Source organism: Amphiura filiformis, chromosome 7, assembly GCF_039555335.1.
Source record: "Amphiura filiformis chromosome 7, Afil_fr2py, whole genome shotgun sequence".
NCBI lineage: Eukaryota > Metazoa > Echinodermata > Ophiuroidea > Amphilepidida > Amphiuridae > Amphiura > Amphiura filiformis.
Genome location: NC_092634.1, coordinates 55,358,230 through 55,376,512, shown reverse-complemented (window position 1 = coordinate 55,376,512; position 18,283 = coordinate 55,358,230). Strand labels below are relative to the sequence as shown.

The window sequence follows — 18,283 nt, the reverse complement described above, 5'->3', positions numbered from 1 at the left end:
ACAACATGATGCTTAGACCTAAAAAAATTGTTTGATAGCGTATAACATAAAAAAGTTAGGGTAGGTAGGTTGGGATTTAAAAAAACAACTTTTAAAGCTGTAAATTATGTTTGATAAATGCCTTGGAACTTTTTTTCTTCCTCTTTTTTTAAAATTTATATTTTGCAAAAAAAACTCTAGGGTCAGGCCTAATTTTAGGGTGGGATGGTTACGCCAATCAAACATTTTTAGGCCTTATTAAGCATTGTACCGTAATAAAAAAATAATAACTTGTTTTAAATTTGCTACATGTATCATAAATGATGAAATAGGTGGGACATTATACAACCAAATCCATAAAATTGTACAAAATGGGCAGTTTGTTGCGAATAACAAAACTTTATTTTGGTTCCGGTTTACATTCTTGCTAATTCAAAAAGCTTCAATGTGAATTTCAAATAGGATTACCTGAATGGGTGACTCCATTTGACATCTATACTCCCTGTGGGGGAGATTAAGGTCATGTTTTCAATAGGGGATGTATCATGGATATGATGATATGCTGAATCAAATTAAATCAAATCAAATCATCTACGATAGCTTCACACTTTAGTTTATTTCATATAATGATATCACTCCCATTCGGTTATTCCAGTTGAAATCTATACACCCCTATGGAAGACATGACCTTAATCTCCCACACACGGGAGTATAGATTTCAAATAGAGTCACACATTCAGATCACATTTGAAATTCTCACTCCCTGTCTGGAAGAATAAGGTCATGTCTTCCATAGGGGTGTAGAGAGGCCTTGCATGTGACATATCATCCCATAAATATGGCGGACTACTCAAATGCATTCAACAAAAGCATGATTGCAATCTCCCGTGACAGTTCGTCTCACACACATAACCCTGCACTACGATCAAATAGGTTGATGACAACATTTGATTGAATGGACTGCACTCCGCCATAACTACGGTGAAGGACACCAGTTCAAATCCTTTGTTTGGAGCCAATCGATAATTTCATGCAGGGCCTCTATTGATTTAAACTGGAATAGCCCAATATACATCTCTGAATGGGTGATTCCATTTGAAATCTACACCCCCTTTGTAAGAGATTAAGGACATGTTTTTCAACTATGGATTTCAACTAAAATAGACCAATTTTCCAAATGGCACTCGCTCATTAACCTTCAATGGCAAGCATAGCTGTTAGCTCAAAATGTAAAGTCAGTTGTGGATGATTAGTATTTTGCTAGACCACAAGCATGATGAGGTCCACTTAGGGGCTGTGCAATAATTATGAGCCCCAGGGAGGGGGGTAAAATTCCCAAATGGCTCGCCAAAATTGCTTGCCCCCCCTGTTGGCCCGCCAAAAATCGCTTGCCCCCCCTCTCGGCCCGCCAAAAAAACTTTGCCCCCGCTTGCACATGCCAAACTTTTGGGATCCCAATTTGCAAACTTTAATATATACATGTTGTGAGCACAGCGAACAGGAAAATTTGCATATTTAAGTGTTTCCATACGGTTTTCCTAAGCCTTTTTAGAGCGTTTTATTTAAAAGGCGCCCCAAGAATGTGTGCAAAAAATCGCTTTCCCCCCCCTCTTGGTTTGCCAAAATTGCTTCCCCCCTTCGGCTCGCCAAAATTTCTTGCCCCCCCAATTTTACCCTCCCCAGGGCTCATAATTATTGCACAGCCCCTAACAAGAATGTATATGTCACTTACTTAATACTCGTTCACCTTTTTGTCTTAAGACAGTCCATCACATCGTGGTTGTAAAGGGGTAATCAGACTGGTTTGAAATTAAAAATGTTAATAACATTTTAAAAACATTTTTGTATTATTGTTGAGACTTTGAGCTCATACCCAACTAGTACCAATATCAGTGGTCATCCTCACACAATGACCATATCAACTTTGTTATTATCTACCCAGTATTATTATCTATTACCTTGAACAACTTCCATTGAAAGCTGGAATACTAAGATTTTCTAAAAATAGCTGCCGGATGCTAAATCATATCTCCGGGTTAACAGCTTGCTTTCTTTTGAACTTTATTCCCCATTGCAGTAACCACCACTATGCAAGTCCAATAATTCCCTTACCTATTTTAGGGATGGGTGGGGTTTGGAAACAAAACAAAACTGTTATAGTATAATAGGCCTAGTCACTCTAGTTGAGACCATGAGTTCACACCCAACCAGTATCATTGGTGCTCCAGACAAAATGACCATTTCAACTTCGTTATTATGCTACTATTACATTGAACCTGAAATTAAGAGCTGGAATACTAGGATTTTCTAAAATAGCTGCCGGATGCTAAATTATATCTCCGGGTCCAACAGCCTACTTTTGCACTTGCTTCCCCATTGCAGTAACAATGATTGCGCAAGTCCAATAATTTCCACAATGACATATCTTTTTCTCTGTATCTATTAAAGGATGGGTGGTGTTTTGGACAGCCTTGAATTCTTTTGCACTTTATTCCCCATTGCAGTAACCATTGCGCAAGTCCAATAATTTCCACAATGATATATTTTTCTCTGTATCTATTTTAGGGATGGGTGGGGTTTGGAAACAAACAAAAGCAAAACTAATTTTAGGCCTAGTCACCTTAGTTGAGACCTCGAGTTCTGATCAGTAGGCCTATCAGTGGTCATCCAGACACAATGACCCTTTAAACTTTGCAATATCTTAACACTACTTCTACCATGACCATGGCTACCTTCCATTGAAGCTGACAATGGAATGCTGTAATAAAAACTAGGATTTTCAGAATAGCTGCCAGATGCCAATAATACCAGTTCCAACCAATGGACTGCAGCATCTATTCATCTATTGTTTCCGATCAGAGCGCTGACATATTCAGTGGCGGTGCCATGGGGGATGCACCCCAGTCAGAACTCTTGCCCCCCCCCCAATAAAAACCCAAAAATACGAAAATTTCCACTTTTTACGGCACTTTTGCGCAAAGTTTGTGGATTGTGCCCCCCCGAAATTCACTTTGCCCCCTAATGCCCCCTCGAAAAAATTCCTGGCACCGCTACTGGACATATAGGAAAATGTTGCCAATCAATATTCATGAGAGTGTACATTCAATGTCCAGTTTTCAAAATTGGGTGACTTGTGTTTGGCAGGTGTGAAATGTGTTATTAATCTATTTCCCTCCTTCTACCTGGTATAAATTATGTAACCCCTTGGTTCCAACAGTGCTGTCATATTTCAATAACCAATTGCTATAGTTGCCGCAAACACTACCTATATCCTAAGTTTGATATAAAATTGGATTGGCAATATACAAATTTATTGGCCGAACTATGAGTTTTAAAATATTGGACGAGATGCATCTAGACGAGACGTAGACGAGTCCAAAATTTTAGAACTCATAGCAAGACCACTAAAATTTGTATTGGGTGAAAAAGTTATCCAATTTTATATCAAACTTGGGATGTAGGTATAGTGTTTGGCTATGAGTGTTTGGTTAAAAATGTGACTTTTAGCCAAAAATGATTTTTGGTCAAGAAATTGTTCTGTAAAAAATAGTTTTAGGAATGGTTTAGGAATACAGAGAACATGTGACTATTTGGAATGATTTGAAGTGACCTCCACTTGAGATGAGTCTGGTATTTATTCCTAGCTATTATATGAAATAAGACATATGTAGCAGCTGACAAGTGCATCGTTTTGATATGGATGTACGCATACGAGGGGGTATCAAAAAGTTTTAGAAATCGCCAGAAGTGAAAGAGCTATATCAATGAAATTTTGTCAGTGCAATCACTGGTCCTTATGTACATTATGGTCCAAAAATGGTCTCATAGGTACGTTTACTTTTTTTTACAGGTGGCACTAGATGCCAATAACCTGCTGCCCCAGTTACTGCACATAAACTGCAAGATTGAGATAATTGAGGCAAGCAGCATTATTAAGATCCTGCTTTTGAAGGGTTGCAGTGCCTAGAAAATTGATGATGAAATGAAAGTTATCTTCGGTGGTGATTGTGATATGTCACTGTCGCTTTTTGGAAAAGGAATTTTTATTTCATCACAGATTTTCTGGGCACTGTAACCCTTAAAATGGAACTTAATCATGCTGCATGCCTCAATTTTCTCCATTTTGATGGTTATGCGGTTACATAGGCAGGTAGTGACATCTAGCTCCTGAAAAAAAAAGGAAACATACTTATGAGACCATTTTTGCACAATAGTGTACATAAGGACCAGTGATTGCACTGACAAAATTTCATTGACATAGCTCTTTCACTTCTGGGCGATTTCTAAAACTTTTTGATACCTCCTCGTATTGTATGTCTCGTCCAATAGTTTATAAATCATAGCTCGACCACTAAATATGGGCTCAATCGATCCAATTTTATATCAAATTGGTCCATTGAAAGTTACTTTTCCTCTTGAATTTCTTTTGTGGCAGCTACATCCAATCTTCATGGTTTCAATATTCTACAAATTAGGAACCGATAATGACAATCATCGTATATGATAAGGAAATAACGTATCACAACAAGGTTACAATTGCAACCATTCAACAACCTTGTATGACTTCCTATACAAGTACCAATCTCGACTGAACACCATGCAGTAAAACTCAGGAACTTCCACTCTGTATATAGGGTATGAAGAGGGTATTTCCCAGGGCCACCACTTTGTTTGGATGGAAGTCACAGGGAATACCCTTTCTAATCAGTAACAGGTCAATGGTCCGAAGGGCAATCAGTCTGAAAACCCCAAAACTTGGTTATAAACCCTTACCTAACCCTAAACTATCCCCAACCTATAGGCGAATCCGACGAGCCAAGTGATGGTCAGGATTAAGTCGGCCATAGCTGGGGGCCATCTGTGCCAAACTAGCTTAGTTCGTTTGGATTGCAAGACGCCCACTATCGCGAGCGCATCGGAGCGAGTAGCACTTGCGCCGCATCACGAGAGCGGTAAACGCTGCATGCCTATGATACTGGCATCGCGTAATATGGATGGCTGGCCCCCAGCTATGGCCGCCAGTGAGGTGTAGGAATGTGGCTTGTCAGATTCGTCTATAACACAGGCTCTACTCCTAACCATTTCACCCTAACCCTAGCCCACAGTGGCAGAGTGTGAGTCATCCAATGGGGGGAGGGGCACCATCTATGATTGGGGGTACCATGCCTGATGGGGGGAGGGCAGGGCACAAGCCATTATTCAGCAAGTTCCCTTACATTGACCTATACACAAAATATTCATGCATTGTTATATTGGGCTATTCCAGAAATTAAAGGCACACCCCCTAAAGAAGACACAGGATTCCCAAAAAATTTCACCATTTTTTGCTCTGGGAATTCCCCCCCCCCAAAAAATGGCCATTATTCTCACAACCCTAAAGAAGACATGGGAATTCACAAGAAAAAGATAAAATTTTGTTCTGGGAATTCCCAAAAATTTATGGTACAAATTCACATGTCTTCTTTAGGGGGGGGGGGTGCCATTAATTTCTGGAATAGCCGATTTGGTGAAAATTTGCACTTTTACAATAACATGTTGTTCAGAATCCCAGCCAGAAACAAACAACATCTCAAAACTAGATGTAATATTTATGCGTAGCTGTTGCTTTAACCTTTATGCAAAATAATCTACTTTAGGGATTTTCATTTTTATATTTACTTACAATGCTATATACAGTCCTTGTAACTTTAACCCATGCTTCCAAGGAACCTGTTAATTATGTATATGGATATTAAATGTCAAATGTCCCACTTTAAAAGAAAACTTGTATGCAAAATGGCTGCCACGTGACAGATGTAGGCCTACTCAAATTTCTCAGATAATTATTAAAAACCCATGAGTCTTGATTCAAGCCCGCATCCACCAAAGTCACATACGCTATAGTTATGTTGGAATAGCCTTCCATAGGCGTGGATCCTAGATACGGTCTTGATGAACCGCCCCACATTTGTGATGGGCCCCACCTTTGTGATGGCCGTCCCCACATTTTGCAACCTTGCTATGGCCTTGCGCATGCATGTGTGAAGTTCCCCAGTGTTTTGTAAGTGGTATAGGGCTGGTTTTCTCGAAGCATAAATAGTGGTCAGGCTTCTTAAGCCACCAGGCTTAAGCCCAATTAGTCAAACTCATATATACCAGTCCTTACAATTTCACATTGTACATTACCCAGAAAGATAAATCAATAAATGGATCAACATTGGTAGGGCTAGTCTGCTGGCTTAGGAAGCTTGACCACTAGCCAAGCTTCAAGAAATCAGACCATAGAGGCTTCATAAATGCTTTCTCATATTGTATTATGTTGTATTGCATACACTAGGATCCACAACATGCTCATCTATCAGGGCACAGTTCTTTAATCCCAATACATTTGTACATTCATTGAATGACTCTCGAACATTAATATACAGTTTTCATTGATTTGGAAAATTTAAGGCACTATGGTGGATGAAAAAAAATGGCACAGAAAATCAAATTTTGTGCTGACTCTGCCTGCCCTTCTAATACAATATTCCCTAAATTAGTGAATATTCCTTAATTACAAGCAATTTCAAAAGTATCAAATACTATCAAAATGTTAATAAAAACCACACAAGGCAACTTTTGGATTTATTAGGCTAATGAAAGTTGACTCCCAGTTTCCCGTTACCCGACTCCGGTCAGAAAAAAATGCCGATCAAATATTTCATTATTTTCCATTATTTCATTATTTCACATTTTTCAAGTTTTTAAGAACAAAAGGATAGTTTTAATGTCATCTTTCACGTCCGACACGTATTTTAAGCACTTTTACGCCGACCCTGACCGGCCCGAATAGTCTTTGCAAACGCTGGGTTAAACTACGTGGTAAAATGGCGATATCGTAGGGCGCATTTACTGGAGACTAGGAATTCCCTGCATCTAAGTTTCTCCTACCACTAAATGGATAGACCGAACACAAAGAGAGGCAGCCAAGTTCAGGGAACCAGCGTATGAACAAATATGAAAGCATTTCTACGTGCACTATGTAGCGCTATATATAGACAACATCAAAATAAATAAAATAAACAAAATTTGAAGTCAAATTTATTCTGCTTTTCTTACAAATATTTATGTATTTAATAAAATAAACTTATAAATAAAATGATTTATTTGTCAATTTCTTGCATGGTTGTTTTATTATTAACACATGCACCCTGTGATGATTTTTACCAGCAACCTCCAGTTTGTGCAAGTAGACAAACTAATTTCCGTATAAATATTGCTTCCAAAGATGTGCTAGTGGAGAGTAAGTTTGGTTTGTAAAAAGTAGTGTGCAATAGAACACACAGACACCGTGTATTTATATGGAAAAGTGGTTCTCCAAAGACTATCATGGACTTCTGGTGCTTTCATATGTTGCACAACCTTTAGGTTAATTTGAAGATTCCAAAGAAGATGTGCTTAATTAAAATTTGTTTTGAAGTGAAGCATGGTCATTACTAACTATACTTTATTATTTTATTTGGGCCTCAAAACATAGCATTCCGTAATTAACTTTGCACCGATAACTAAAGTTTGAAAATAATGAATAATGAATAATGAAACAGTCACCTACCCAGTCATGAAAAACTATGTAACGGGAAACTGGGGATCAACTTTTATTAGCCTTACATTGCTTCTAAACTCTTCAAATCAATCTAAACCATCTCAAAAGTAACTATGTTTTCACTATGGACCACAATAGCCTCATCCCAATGGCATAGTCCAATAACCTCAATTAAACACTCATAGCGCAAACTTTTACCTCAAGTTGCAGAGTACGAGTTTTTGTCCCCAAATTTTCAAAGGTCATTCAATGAATGTACAAATGCATTGGGGTTAAAGAACTGTGCCCCTGATAGATGAGCATGTTGTGGATCTTTGAGACAATGTTTTTACATCAACTACAGAGTCCTTGTCACTTTAACCCTATACCTTCCAAAGTACTTGTCAGTTAGGCTATTCCAGTTAAAATCCCTACACCCCTATGAATGACATCACCTTAATCTCCCACACAGGGAGTGTGAATTTCAAATAGGGTTACCTGAATGGGTGACTCCATTTGAAATCTACACCCCCTGTGTGCATGATTAAGGTTATGTCTTCCAGAGGGGGTGTATGGATTTCAACTGGAATAGCCTAATTATGGATGACATTCAGACATTAAACAGCCATGACATTTGAAAAATTTGTCTCATATACCTGTCTCTGTGAGGTTTAAGATGACATCACTTGTGACATTTTCAACTTTTGAAATATATCTTGTGGTTTGCAAGTGTGAAGGTTATCCTGGCTTTTTGCATACAACTCAAGGTATTGTTGAAATGTACCACTTGAACATTTTGATATGAAATTGTCATAGTAAGTTATGTCAGAAGTTGAGCTGTTTATCATATACCTGTCTCTGTGAGGTTCAAGATGACATCACTTGTGACATTTTCAACTTTTGAAATATATCTTGTGGTTTGCAAGTGTGAAGGTTATGCTGACTTTTGTACACAACTCAAGGTATTGTTGAGATGCATGACAGTGATCAGAGGCCTAGCTAGTATTGGCAGTGTCATGTTTGTAATATAATCATGTTTTGGATATGAAATTATCATAGTAAGTTATGTCAGAAGTTGAGCTGTTTATCAGCACTATTCTAAATCAAAACCAATCAAACAAAATCTCAGCTCAAACCTTTGTCAAACGAAAGGGTGACAGACATTTATGTAGTCCTAGGTTTGGATTTAAAAAATAAGTAGTCATGTTAGCTCAATCGATAAGGCGTTCGACTATGGTGCGAAAGGTTGCGGGTTCGAACCCTGGTGGTGCCTAGTACGCTCTCGTGGAAAAAATTGAGTTAGCTTGAAATTCCCCTGGATAAGGAACTTACTACTAATTTGTCTCGTTGTAACCTGTACAAAACTCGGGGAGCTGATCCTGGTTGCGAAGGTTATTTGTGGAATGTCTAGGGTGTGCGCTCTTGAAGCAGCAAAGTCCCTGAATGATTTATGGAATGATGTGGGCCCGTAGTGGTCAGCGACAACCTGTAAGGTGTGCTGAGGCTTGTGGATCAACGTCTAGGTGTTATGCCTATGCGTAGCACACTATAAATCACTGCGCTTTTTTTTTTAAATATTGTTTATTGAGCCAATCAGAAATAGTCAGGCCTGAAGGCGATAAAAGTTCTAAAAAGCTCTATTTGCTTTCATTGGTTACTCAGATGATTATATCATGTAATTAACCAATCAGGAGCTCTGTAAGAAAGGTGGTAATGCTAAAATTGACTGAAAAGGGATGAATGATTTTGCATGATGTTGGCAGATTTAGGGGAAGCACCAAACCCACCTCACCTCTGCCCCTGCTATACATTTCAAATGAGATATTCCAGTTGAAATCCACACCCCCCTGTGGAAGACATGACCTTAATCTCCCACATAGGGAGTATGAATTTCAAATGGGGTTACCTGAAGTTACCTGAATGGATGACTCCATTTGAAATCTACACCCCCTGTGTGGGAGATTAAGGTCATGTCTTCCATACAGGGTGTATGAATTTTAAATGGAACACCTCAATATGCCTTTGAGGGAATCACTTCTTTAATAACCACCTTGTATATTTTATACCCTTTAAACATCACTGGGTACATTTCATGAATGATATATTTTAAGCCAGTACTGACCAGCTCATGACCGCTGTCCAAAGCCATTAATGACCAGGCTCATGACCGCTGTCCATCGTCCACACTAGTTCATACCCTGACAAGTGTATTAAAGCCTATTCAGCAATTTATATTTCAAGCCAGCTATTCATGACAAGTTCATGATCGTACACTTTGCATGTTTTATAACCTAACATTAATGGCTCTGGGTTTGTTCAAAGGGTATCATAACGATTTGTCCGGCCACTGACCTACAAGGAGACATGCAGCATTATGGACCACAATGGCCTCATCCCAATGGCATAGTTCAGTAACCTTATTTAAAAAAATCATAGTGCAAAATTTAACCGCAAGTTGCAGAGTATGAGTTCTTGTACCCAAATCTTCAAAGGTCATTCAATAAGTGTACAAATATAATGGGCATAAAGAACTGTGCCCCTGGTAGAGGAGCATATTGTGGATCCTAGTGACAGGGTGCCTTAACTCCTTGAGTACTATCTGCTGATTGGTTCCACGAAGACTATCATAATTTATTGAGCCAATCAGCAACATGGTAACAATGGTGATAGGGCTGAAGAGGATTGAACTTAAATATTCAGAAGCTGTATTTCAATTGGTCACTCAGATGAATAAATCGCTTATTGAACCAATCAGGAACGCTGTAAGAAACACAGCAGGGGTTAAGTTACATCATCAATTTGCATCACAGGTAACATATTGAATATTGATACTATTAAGAGGGTACTACACCCCTGGCCAATTTTGTGCCTATTTTTGCATTTTTCTCAAAAATTATAGCGCATTGGCGACAAGTAAGATATGTATGTTGTAGGGGCAAGGACTACAAGTACAACTACTGTTTTGAAAATTCAACAACTCAGGGCAAGTAGTTATTGATTTATTGATAAAATACTGGTTTTCCCTCATTTTTGACTGCAACTCCACAACTGCTGTCTGTGCCGAAATGAAATATTTCCATTGCAGTAGTTGTAGTCCTTGCCCCTATAATATACATATCTTACTTGTCACCAATGCGCTATAATTTTTGAGAAAAATGCAAAAATAGGCACAAAATTGGGCAGGGGTGTAGTACCCCTGTTGTAAAAAATATACACACAAATAATCAATGACAAACAATATGGCTTTTCAAACATGCTCAAATTGTAAGCAATGCTTTAACATTTTAATCAACAGGTTGCAAGTGTTCAATGATTTTTAAATTTCTAAACACAGCCAGTAAGATGAAGATTAGTCCATGCAATTGTCCCTGATATCCATATCCTGGTTTGTACCTGATTATCACTATGAACCACAATGGCCTCATCCCAATGACATAGTTCAATAACCTCAATTTAACAATCATAGTGCAAAATTTGACCTCAAGTTGCAGAGTATGAGTTTTTGTACCCAAATTTTCAAAGGTCATTCAATAAATGTACAAATGTATTGGGGTTAAAGAACTGTGCCACTGGTAGATGAGCATCTTGTAAATCCTAGTGTATTGTATCTTGAATTGCTATTTTCTAACAGATTTTGAAAAAGACAAGGTTATTCGAACATGCTGGAGGCGAGTCGGAAGGGAAACCGACGTAGTAGTTTTTGTGCTCAAATATTCAGTCAAGTAAAGATGACACTCAAGAAGAAAGATATGGGTTCTATAAACACTAGGATCCACAACATGTTCATCTATCAGGGCACAGTTCTTTAACCCCAATACATTTGTACATTCACTGAATGACCTTAGAAAATCTGGGTACAAAAACTCATACTCTGCAACTTGAGGTCAAATTTTGCACTATGAGTGCTTTTAATTGAGGTTATTGAACTATGCCATTGGGATGAGGCCATTGTGGTCCATAGTGAAAGGAAATCCTATGGCTTGATATAAAGGGGTGTCACTTCTGCCCCATGTCCATGATTTTTTCTTGAGAAAGAGGGGAAACACCAGACATTTTGTCTTGGTATATTTTAAGCTTTAACTTAAGAACCACAAGACCTATGGAAATATAAATATATTTATTGGCTTCCTTTTGTTAGTTACTGTATTTCGTCAAATAGTCGCCCCCCTCAAATAAATGCCCCCCCACCACTTTTTTCAACCAAGATGTTTCAAAAATGCCGATATTTCCATGCTATCTTGTGTAGTAAGCTTACCAAGTTGCACACATGGTCGATAATAGCATCACTTTTTGGTGAAAATCTGGATTGGAAACCCAGAAGTGAACCAGAAGTCAGTGTTTCTAGTTCATAGTTCGTCATTTTAGCGTGAGTTTTAAGTTTACCTAATGATTTTAACGGGAATTATCGTTCTAAAATTGACCTTGAATAAACGCCCCCTGTTTGGAAAATGTAACGCCCCCGGGGGCATTTATTTGATGAAATACGGTAAGTGGCGAAAAACTGGAAAAATATGGCTCCCTGCCATCCGACTCGCCTTAATGTGACAATATTAGCAATGACACTTCCACATATTTCATCTCGGAGTTGGATGCTCGCGGAGATTTTGAACCTCGTAATATATTACTACGACGGGGCGACGAACGGTCAACAGAAATGTCCTTGGAGTCAGATCTGGTACTTGCGGACAATGTGGTCCCTGCAGGCCGTGTACAAGTGGTTGCCATGGTAACCAACGGAGTAGATGGCATCGCAGTCGGACCCAGTGAATTCCTCCAGGTAACCAGTGGTGGGGTTGAAGTAGCAGCAGGAGCCGTCACCTGCAGAACGGGGAAATAAAAATACAAATTTTTTTCTGATTAGAGGAGAGTTGGTGCATTATTATTATGTATAGGGTTGCATGACATTGCAGCTTTTTGTACAAGGTGTCCCTGAAAAAAAGTATCGTCGGAAACTTAATTTTTCAGGGTACTTAAATGCCCAAACTAAACATAATTATATGGTTAAGGAATAAATTGGTTATCACATACTTTTTGAATTTTGACAGTGTGAACATAAATGGGTGATTCCATTTGAAATGTACACCCCTTGTGTGGGAGATTATAGATCTTGTCTTCCACAGGGGGTGGATGTATTTCACCTAGACTAGCCCATTACATGAACCATGTAGAGCAGAGTACTAATGGGAATAATGTACTTTTCTAAAACTACTCAAACAGGCTTTCCATACAGATGGGCCGATTATATTACACACAAAAAACAAATATTTTTCATTCAAAATGATGGGTACAATGCAAACTATAGAATGAATAAGCTCTAGACAATGACGGTTTACACACATCTCACTAGGATCCACAACATACTCATCTATCAGGGCACAGTTCTTAAACCCCAATACATTTGTACATTCATCCAATGACCTTTGAAAATTTGGGTACAAAAACTCATACTCTGCAACTCGAGGTCAAATTTTGCACTATGATTATGTAATTGAGGTTATTGGACTATGCCATTGGGATGAGGCTATTGTGGTCCATCATGATAATGAATATGCTCTAGACAATGACGGTTTAGACACATCTGTAATACAGCTGTGTAAATCATAACTATTATTTTCTATCTCATTGTGGCCTACTACTAAAATAATCCATCTCCAAATTTTGAATTGTATTGTTCCAACAGTTTTGATATGACAAGCAAAAACAGTGCCCCATAGGACAGTGCATGCTGCCAATGGTGATTATCTCTTTTTACCACATAATTGCTCACACCATCTAATCAATACACAACATCAGGCCTATCTCTACAAAATCTTTTAAAGAAAGCACAATACACAATATTGCTATCATCAGCTTTAGCAGACAACAGAGTACTCCCATTATGTTCAGTACAATGCTCTTGGTATCTTCAGTAGATTGCACAATACTTTTTCTATCTTCAGTAGACAGCACAATGTATACTTTTGCTATCTTTGGTAGACTGCACAACACTTTTGCTATCTTTGGCAGACTGCACAACACGTTTATTATCTTCAGTTGACAGCATTAAACTTTTCCTATCTTCAGTACAGAACAATGAACACTTTTGCTATTTTTGGCAGACTGCATAGTGCACAACACTTTTGCTATCTTTGGTAGATAGCAAAACACATTTGCTATCTTTAGTAGACAAAATTACATATTTGCTATTTTTATAAGGCAGTAAAGCACTTTTGCTATCTTCAGTAGATAGCAAAACACTTGCTATTTTTGGTGGACAGCATAACACATTGCAATTTTCAGTAAACAGCAAAACACTTTTATTATCTTCAGTACACAGCAAAACACTTGCTATCTTTGGTAGACAGCACAAAACTTTTGATATCATTGGTAGGCAGCACATACTTTTGCTATCTCTGGTACACAGCACAGCACTTTTGCTATCTTCAGAATACAGCAAAACGTAGATAGGTAGACATTGCAACACTTCTGCTATCTTCAGTAGACAGCACAACACCATTGATATCTTTGGTAGACAGCACAATACTTTTGCCAACTTTGGCAGACAGCACAACACTTTTGCTAACTACGGTAGACAGTGCAACACTTTTGCTATCGTCAATAGACATCACACTTTTGATATCTTCGGAAGACAACATCACTTTTGCTATCTTAGGTAGGCAGCGCCCATTTTTGCTATTGCTATCTTAGGTCGGCAGTGCCCACTTCTGCTATCTTCAGTAGACAGCACAACACTTTTGTTATCTTTAAAAGACAGCAAAACATTTTTACTATAAGACAGCACAATGTTCTTCCTATCTTCTTACTACTTCCAATAGCCAATGCTATTGCTAACATTTTTACTACATTCAGTAGACCCCCTCTGGCAAAATTGATACATGTATTATTTCCTGGCTACACCACTAGCCATTTCCCAGTGGCGTGCACAAAGGGGGGGGGGGCACAGGCCCCCACTTTTGTTGGTCATTCGGGGAAATGTGCTACACCTGCACCTTAGACTCCATTCGGGGGAACTGAACAACCTGGCCCCCCACTTTCAATGTGCTGTGCACGCCACTGCCATTTCCTACACTCCCTACGACTGCCTTGCCCTTCCATTGCTTATATATATATTTCCATGTGACTTCACTACTTTATGGCAGATCTACATAGATTCCATATAGTTGGATATAATAATGGTTTACATACAGCTCTGTGATAGATTTGTATCAATCTAGGGCTGGATTCAGTTGCTTCTAAGTCATCAACCCCTAATACCCTATAGACCACAATGGCCTCATCCCAGTGGCATAGTTCAATAACCTGAATTAAACAATCATAGTGCAAAATTTGACCTCAAGTTGCAGAGTATGAGTTTTTGTACCCAAATTATTAAAGGTCATTCAATGAATGAACAAATGTATTGGGGTTAAAGAAGTGTGCCCTGGTAGATGAGCATGCTGTGGATCGTGATATCAGCGATTGTCAACCTTGGGAATTGAATATATCCATAATTCCTGAACATTCAACAAATTTCAAGGTTTGTTGCATGAATTTTTCAATAATTTGGTCTCCAATTTATGAATAAACCATTCAAGGAGATAGATAGAAATTATAGCATGGGAAATTACCTTGAGCAAGAAGATCTGATCTTTATATGTGTGTACTGTTAGATGGACTCTATTGGCAGGGGAATTCCCCTTATGATTTTATTGATAACTGTACTTGAACTGTGGGTCAAACAACCAAAAGGTCATCAAATTTTGCTCTGAACAATTCCATGGGACACTAAACTGACAAAAATCATGGGGTGTATGTCAAATAGTTGCATAAAAATTTTCAATCAATCAAATCAAATCAAATCAAATCAAATTGAATCAAATCGGATCAAATTGAAGCGAAACGAAGAAAATCGAAGAGCAGAGTAGAGCAGCGACGAGACGAGAAAAAGAAAAACAAAGAAAAAATAAAGAAAGAAAACAGAAAGAAAAAGAAAATGCCAGAAAGAATAAAAGAAAGAGAGAAAGAAAAAGGTAGAAAAAATTAATGAGAAAGACAAGAAATAATGAATGAGAAAATAGAAAAATAAGAAAGCGAGAAAAAGAAAAAAGGAAGAAAAAATGAAAATAATGAGAAAGACAAGAAAGAAATGAAATGAAAAGAAAAAGAAAAATAAGAAAGAAAGAAAGAAAGAAAGAAAGAAAGAAGAAAAGAAAAGGCAAGGCAAGGCAAGGCAAGGCAAGGCAAGGCAAGGCAAGGCAAGGCAAGGAAAGGAAAGGAAAGGAAAGGAAAGGAAAGGAAAGGAAAGGAAAGGGAAGGAAAAGGAAAGGAAAGGAAAGGAAAAAGAAAGAAAGAAAGAAAGAAAGAAAGAAAGAAAGAAAGAAAAAAAAAAAAAGAAAAGAAAGAAAAGAATGAAAGGAAGAAAAAAAGAAATAGAAAGACGGACAGAAATTAGTGGAAAAACAATTTCTACAGTATTTCTTTAATCTCTTCAGACAAATGACAAAAGTTGTCAGCTTGACAGGTGTCAATGGGCTATTGCAGTTAAAATACATACACCCCCTGTGGAAGATATGACCTTAATCTTCCACAGGGGGTGCAAATTTCAAATGGAGTCACCCACTTAGGTATAAATCCTATTTGAAACTCACACTCCCTGTGTGGATGGCTATAAAGCCATTTCTTCCACAGGGGTGTAAGTTTTTCAACTGGAATAGCCGAATTTTTAAACTTATCTTAAGGGATCTGGAATGAGCGTTTATGGCGTTTCGACAGTATTTTTTGTGGGACATGAGGGCACCTCAGGCGTGTCAGTGCATTCTGAATACGAAGAATGTCTTTCTGATATCAAATAATTTTCATTTTTGAAAATCACGATATAATACAAATTTTATGACAAATTATAAAAATTTGATATTTTTCAAATTTTTGATATATAACAGTCCTTGAAGTAAATTTTATAAATCTAATGATATATTCTTCAAGTGTATGTAGGTGGGAGGAAAAGCTGACGATCAATTGAAAATTTTGACCTTTCATATTGAAGATATGGATTTTTCCCCCAAAAGACCTAATTTTTTTTTTTTTTTGGGAAAAAAATCCATATCTTCAATATGAAAGGTTAAAATTTTTAATTGATCGCTCGGCTTTTGATCCCACTTACATATACGTTAAGTATAAATCATCAGATTTATAAAGTTTACTTTGAGTACTGTTAAATATCAAAAATATCAATTTTAATGATTTGCCATAAAATGTGTATTACATTGCTAATTTCAAAAATCTAAATTATTTGATATCAGAATGACATTCTTCGATTCAGAATGCAATTCGATATGTCTGATGTGCTCTAATGTCCCACAATAAATACTGACCAAATGTTCATACCCCTTCCCTTAATTTTATCCTAACATATAAATTTCAGAACAAAAAGTTATGAAAACAGGCATGTGTTGATGAAGATGCTATTTAGAATCTACCCCTGCAGTCTAATTAAACATGGAGACCTGGATTCAAGGCTAGAAGTGGGTCACTATTTTGTACACATGATGGATCGCCATATCAGGTGATAGACTTGTACAAAGACCACCATTATGTATGTCACCGTTAATGGATGGATATGGTGTGTATTCAACATAGCTGCCTTTTGTGCTTACACTGATCTTGCAATACAATGTGAAGGAACCTGCTCAGTGGAATTAAAAATCCAACCTAACCTATGCACCTGATCAACCATCCTAAAAACACTTTATGTGGTGTTTCTAGGGGTGGTTTTTGTTGTGATGGGGAGGGGGATCATGCAGATAGTTGTTGCTATCTTCAGTAGATAACACATTAGTTCATGCAGTAGCTATCTTCAGCAGATAGCACACAAGTACATATAGATGATATCTTCAGTAGATAGCACATTAGTACATGTAGTTGCTATCTTCAGTAGATAACACATTAGTACACATAGTTGCTATCTTCAGTAGATAACATATTAGTACACATAGTTGCTATCTTCAGTAGATAGCACATTAGTACATATAGTTGCTATCATCACTAGATAACACATTAGTACATGTAGTTGATATCTTCAGTAGATAGCACATTAGTACATGAAGTTGCTATCTTCAGTAGATAGCAAATTAGTACATGCAGTTGCTATCTTCAGTAGATAACACAATAGTACATAGTTGCTATTCTCAGTAGATAGCACATTATTACATGTTATTGCTATCTTCAGTAGATAACACAATAGTACATACAGTTGCTATCTTCAGTAGATAGCACATAAGTAAATATAGTTGCTATCTTCAGTAGATAACACATTAGTACATGAAGTTGCTATCTTCAGTAGATAGCAAATTAGTACATGTAGTTGCTATCTTCAGTAGATAACACAATAGTACATAGTTGCTATTCTCAGTAGATAGCACATTATTACATGTTATTGCTATCTTCAGTAGGTAACACAATAGTACATACAGTTGCTATCCTCAGTAGATAGCACATTAGTACATATAGTTGCTATCATCACTAGATAACACATTAGTACATGTAGTTGATATCTTCAGTAGAAAGCACATAAGTAAATATAGTTGCTATCTTCAGTAGATAACACATTAGTACATGTAGTTGCTATCTTCAGTAGATAGCAAATTAGTACATGTAGTTGCTATCTTCAGTAGATAACACAATAGTACATAGTTGCTATTCTCAGTAGATAGCACATTATTACATGTTATTGCTATCTTCAGTAGATAACACAATAGTACATACAGTTGCTATCCTCAGTAGATA

General features: G+C 37.5%; 1 protein-coding gene across 1 annotated transcript in view; it reads right to left on the bottom strand.

Annotated features, from left to right (window-relative positions):
• Positions 1-12,091: 12,091 nt before the first annotated feature.
• The window catches only part of LOC140157962 (proteasomal ATPase-associated factor 1-like), a 98,341-nt gene continuing 92,149 nt past the window's right edge, over positions 12,092-18,283 (bottom strand). Inside the window, exon 9 of the mRNA XM_072181209.1 lies at positions 12,092-12,340. Within this exon, the coding sequence (XP_072037310.1) occupies positions 12,189-12,340 (152 nt within the window). The 3' untranslated portion in view covers positions 12,092-12,188. The remainder of the gene's footprint in view (positions 12,341-18,283) is intronic.